Genomic DNA, 5,877 nt, shown 5'->3' with positions numbered 1-5,877 from the left:
CATAAACAGCACTCTGTTCGTGCAACGACCCGTAGACCTTTACAGCATATTGATCGAGTTGTGCAATTGAGGCAGGAAGTGAGAGGATGCCGTGATCATTGAGAAATGAGGATGCAAGTGAACAGGGAGAAAAGATGGCAACATTTCAATGGAGTCATTTTGCTCACATAACCACTTCTGTTTTGATAGATAAGACATTCATTATCAGGTCATCACTTGACAAAGATCCCAATTTTCCTGCTTATCTCAACTTGTTTTTTAAACATTGACAAAATTCAGAACACCCTTATTTGAGCTGGTGGATCCTAATATAAGTAAAAATATGTTTTAAATGTGTGCATCTTATTTATGAGTACAATAGCATTTTCTCTATTGTTGTAAGGGGAACACAATTACATCACACGTCTGTTGACAAATAAAGTTGTAAGATGAAGATTTAATACACATTAGGCCTTGACATGTATGTTGCTTATACTTAGCAAGCATTGAAGCAACAATGCGGCAGGGTAGACAAGTGGTTAGAGCATCAGACTAGTAACCTGAAAGGTTGCAAGATTAAATCCCCGAGCTGACAAGGTAAAAATACTATATTTTGTTCTGCCCCTGAACAAGGCACTGTTCCTAGGACGTCATTGAAAATAAGAATTTGTTCTTAACTGACATGCCTAGTTAAATAAAGGTAAAATAAAATAAAAACATTGGATTGGACCTAGGAAGTGAGAGATGCAGTGGTCATTGAGGAATGAGGATGCAATTAAGCAGAGCTAAAATATGGCAACATTTCAATGGAACACAGTTAGAGTCATGTTGGTGTGCTTTTGCAATACAGATTGAGTCATTTCGCTCACGTAACTATATCCCTCTGTTTTGGTAGATAAGACTTTCATTATCAGATCATCACTTGACAAATTTCACAATGCTCTGGCTCTTCTCAAATAGTTATTTCAGGCATTGACAAAGAAAAAGTTGCAAGATGAAGATTTAATACACATTAGGCCTTGACATGTATGTTGTTTACACTTAGCAAGCATTGAAGCATCACATGAAAAACATTGGATTGGACCTATATAATAGAATCATCCATCCCCCCACCCTCTACCCCAGACCACACACACACACACACACACACACACACACACACACACACACACACACACACCCCTAGAACATGAAGAACAAGTTTCTCGACAATACCCGCACCGATGACCATACTGTGTGAGGAACCAGTGAAAATCACCTCTTCCACACCACCCCCTGATTACTGAAACCTTACAGGGTAACAGAGGTGTTCCTAGACCTTTGACTGGCCGTGCTGTTGGCTGAGCCACTGCGGTATGCCACCATCAACCTCTTGCTGATCAGCCCATGCTTGTAGAGCACCACCAAGAGCTGGTTCCGGAACTTCTGCCCGATGAAGGCATAGAGCACGGGGTTGACGGCGCAGTGCGTGAACGCCATCACCTCAGTCACATACAGCGCCACGCTCACATTGTTCTGGAACTCACACGTCTCCTCGCCCAGCGAGCCGCTACGCATCAACGTGTCTACCAGCACGCTGATGTTGCGCGGCAGCCAGCATGCAACGAATGCCAGCACCACGGCCAGGATGACGCGCATGGCCTTGTGCTTCTGGCCGCCGTTGCGCACGCCACGGAACAGCGTCACTGCTGTGCAGCTGTAGCAGACGACCATGACCGACAGTGGCAGGAAGAAGCCCAGCACGTGGCGAATCACCCGCACACCCACCCGCGACCGGTCGCTGCTCGCCGCAGTCAGATTCTCAAAGCAGATGATCTGGCCTTCAAGATCCTCGGGTTGGATAGCCTCCCGTTGGAGTGCCACGGGCAACGAGAGTAGCCCCGCCCCCAGCCACACGGCTCCGCACACCAACCCCACCAGGTGGCGCCGCTGGGCCAGTGCCCGCGTGGCCTTCACAATAGCCAGGTAGCGGTCCACACTAATGCACGCTAACAGGAAAACCCCACAATAAAAGGCAGCATCCTGGAGGCCAGACAGGAACTTGCAGAGGAAGGTACCGAAAATCCAGTGGGAGTAGACATAGACGGCCCAGAAGGGGAGGGTCAAGGAGAAGAGGAGGTCAGCCATTGCTAGGTGCATCAGATAGACGTCTGTGGTGGTCCGGTCCCTAGCCATGCAGCACACCACGTAGATGACTACACTGTTACCCATCACACTGAGGATGAACACAGTGATGTAGGTGATCATTAGACCAACACTGCTCAAGCCCAAGATAGAGACGTTACAAGGGACCCCCATGAGCTCGTCTATGGGAGGATAAGTGAAGTTGAGGAATTCAACGAAGAGAGAAAGATCAACATCCATTTCTGGCATTTCCATGGGCTGCATGAAAAGAAAAGAAAATTATATGGGGATGTCTCAATCAACTCAACTCCCTTAGGTATATCAGTTGTGAGACATTCATTCTAACATCATTCTGATCTATTATACATTTACAGTATATTGTAAACCCCACCAAACATCCCTGTCTATTACATTTTGTGTTTAACTATGTAGTTAGTGTTGCGTGTCTTTTTAGAACGACTAATTGTGCAATGAACTAGAGCTGGCCGATTTTGGACATCCATAACGCGATAAATTGCCTGAGTTAATGCAATATGGATAAATAGAACAATATGTTTATAGCATTAATGTGCACCACAGTTTTTTTAATCATTTAACTACTACCACAAGTTAGATGGTTGTAGCCAACAATTGTCCAATTAACAATCACCCTTATTAGCAAGCTTATTTAATTTCAAGCTTCAAATTTCTCTAGTCTACTTATCGTAATGAACAATATCAGCAAAAAGTGATTGGTATGGTCGGTGTTGATAATTTTCTGTTTATTGTCCCAGCTCTACAATGTACTTTGTTGTGTTATATGTGCAACTTACATACAGTTGGCATAACCACAGGCGAAAAACATTATTTAATTGAAATGAATATCAGGTTTAAATGAAATTAGAAAGTAAAGTAAACTCCTTACCTGGCTATACCTGTCCTCTTGACAGCTCAGAAAAGCAGCAGAAAACACTATCAGCAAGAAGAAGAGTGTCTGTCTCAGCCTCTCAGCAGTTTTCCTCTGAAACTAAAGCCTTTTCCTGTCTGTTACTTTCACACTAGACTGAGTTCCTATTGTGTATACCTCAACGAACAGTTTGAGATCAACAGATCAACGCCTTGTACACCAGAATAACTGTTTTGCTTCAGGAAAGGTGAGTGGCCCTCGAACAGCAGTGCAATGTCATAGTGTAGGCTACATCACCCAATGCCATGACACATGGGAAGCAGACAGATCCACATAAGGTCTAGACAAGCTACAGAGCTTATGATAGTGTGCCAAGGAGGTTGAGTAAAGAACTTCAGGTTGAGTAAAGGACGGCCTTTTCAGTTTTTTCCATCATTCTGTCCCTTTCAATTTCAATCACTCAATGATCATTTCAATGCAGATTTCATAATGCAGTGTCTATAATACGGTCACCTCATTGGTGATTAAATCTAAAAAAAAATGACACAAAGTCATATAAAAATTGTAATATAAGAGCTGACATTATTCCTCACATTACATAGAGTTGCACATATGTTCTACAGAATATATTTCTATCTGATATACTTCAACATTGTGCTCTACTGCAGAGGTGCTCAAAGTGGGACCCTGGGGTCCGTGGAGGTACTGCAGGGGGTCCGCAGCCAGATCTCAAAATATTATTTTCTTTATTTTCATTTCATTTTTAAAATAATATTACTAACAAAAGATTAAACAAATTCTGGCCAAGGAATCTGGTGGATTAAGTTTAGTGTGTAATGCAATACAATGTAATAAAGGAACGAATCCGACACGATGGCCCGACCAGTAACCTCAGAGCATTTTTGCGTTCCAGTTCAACATTTACCTGCTCTGTTGCAATCAACCAAAAGTCATGCTATCTGTACTACTATTGCGTCAAATCAGCCTCAAGTTTGTTGTGCAAGAGATGGTCGAGAGAGTAGAGGATGTGTCCCTTTAGAAGACAGGCCAAACTTGAGGGTGTGACTTTGGGCAAGCAGAACATCAATGTCGCAGTTCTAAAAAATGTCTGATGAAAAAATATAGAATCGTAAGCTAAGAAACATGGTTCAAATGTGTAAAAAATTGTCCACCAACAGTATTCACATGAAGTGGCGAACCATCATTCATGTTTAGCGAACCACTTTTTTTTCCTTTTTTTTTTAAATAACCTTTTTGGTTGCCTGTGTTGCATGTTATTTTGGCATTAATACGTGTCACATATCAGTTTGCAAATAATGTAAAAGAAAAATATATATATATATATTTATTTGAGAAAATAAAGCCGCATACAAACTATTTTGCTTTCTTGAGTAAGGCAGCTTCAAAATACAGGTGTTTCGGCCTAGCTCAGTGCTTTCTGTGGTGGTGGGGCATCCAGCGGAAAATACGGAGCATAGGGGTTGGTAATGTTCTCTAGTTGTGCCATGATTGGCTCAGTGTTTTGTCACTCATGGGGACACTACGTCACTGAAAAATCTATAGGTAGAGCTTGAAAATTCAAGCCCCTTGGGTGCTGCCATAGAGTTACATTAGAAGTGCCCATCCCAAGAAGGCTCAAGGTCATTGACAACCGATAAAATCATGTCAAATCACGTTATATCCACCGTAGCTTTGAGTGGACTGATCATGTCAACATCATACTTTCAAAATCTTAGCTAGCAAGCTAGCCGTCATCATCATGAATCAAGTCGACAATCTACTGGCAAATAATTTTCAATTATGAAGAGAAATTATAGATAAAACATATCGGTGCTCATCGGCCTTTGGACATAAACATTACACAACAAGTTAGAAATCGCAAATTCAACAAATGGTTTGGAATGAATCAGTGGCTAACCGTAAGCGTTGCAAAGCAATCACTAGCCTGCTATTCAGTGGAGTGGGTGTGTGGTCCAAGTCTGGGTATAAGGGTCTGTTTTCCAAGCTTAAAAGGATACACATTCAAGATGATGGGCCAGAAAAGGTTGAATACATTGGCCATGCTGTCGATCCAGCATGAATTCTGACGGAATTTCAAGTCGGGGACTCGGGCCTCTTTCTTGAGCTCCGACCTGAAGATCACTGACGTCATGATTCAACTTTGTTTTTTTCCAGTTGTCTTGAAAGCGCCATAAATCCAGAGAATGACAGACTTTGATGACAAAATTTGCCCAAGAAGAACCACTGAGCCATCTTCCTCTTCAAGTGAGCACAGAACAACAAGGTAAGTCCAAAAATGTATTGTATGCTGCTGCATAAATGATGTAATATGCCAGGGAGATATGTATAATGTAGCTAAGAAAATAATACCAAGTGTATGCTGTGTAGTAAGCTGTTAGTAGCCAATGTGCCTCACTCTAATAATTTGGTCCCTTTCCTCCTCTTAACTTAGCCTACTGTTCTGACTTGGTGGTGCACATGTAGCCTATAGCCTGTTTTAGAGAAATGTCGTCATTGAATATTGTCATCATTGTCTGCTTATTTGCCCCCTTGATTTATCTTACGCTTCTGACTTGGTGTACAGGGAGATTTTACTGTAAGAATGGCCTATGTTCTGAATTCTGTCGCTGTACATTTCAAAAGTGCTGAACAAATAGGTATGGGTCAATGATGTACAGTGCATTCGGAAAGTACTCAGACCTCTTGACTTTTTCCACATTTTCTTACGTTACAGTCTTATTTTTAAATGGATTCTAATTGTTTTCCCCCCTCATCAATCTAAACACAATACTCCATGATGACAAAGCAAAAACATTTGAAAAGGGAAAATAATTTAATTTGAAATACTTTTGTATTCCCTTGAGTGTTACCTATACACTTTAAAATAT

At 41.7% G+C, this 5,877-nt stretch overlaps 1 protein-coding gene across 1 annotated transcript; it reads right to left on the bottom strand.

Annotated features, from left to right (window-relative positions):
* Nucleotides 1-416: 416 nt before the first annotated feature.
* Nucleotides 417-3,330, bottom strand: cxcr2 (chemokine (C-X-C motif) receptor 2). Its single transcript, XM_014164325.2, has 2 exons — nt 3,008-3,330; nt 417-2,361 (listed from the first exon to the last, which is right to left on the bottom strand). Exon 2 carries the CDS (start codon nt 2,356-2,358, stop codon nt 1,270-1,272), a length of 1,089 nt encoding a protein of 362 aa, XP_014019800.1. The 5' UTR covers nt 2,359-2,361; nt 3,008-3,330; the 3' UTR covers nt 417-1,269.
* Between the last annotated feature and the right edge of the window lie 2,547 nt (nt 3,331-5,877).

The sequence above is a fragment of the Salmo salar genome, chromosome ssa21, assembly GCF_905237065.1.
Source record: "Salmo salar chromosome ssa21, Ssal_v3.1, whole genome shotgun sequence".
Taxonomy (NCBI): Eukaryota; Metazoa; Chordata; class Actinopteri; order Salmoniformes; family Salmonidae; genus Salmo; species Salmo salar.
The sequence above is the reverse complement of the archived record's forward strand: the minus strand, read 5'-3'. Positions and strand labels throughout refer to the sequence as shown.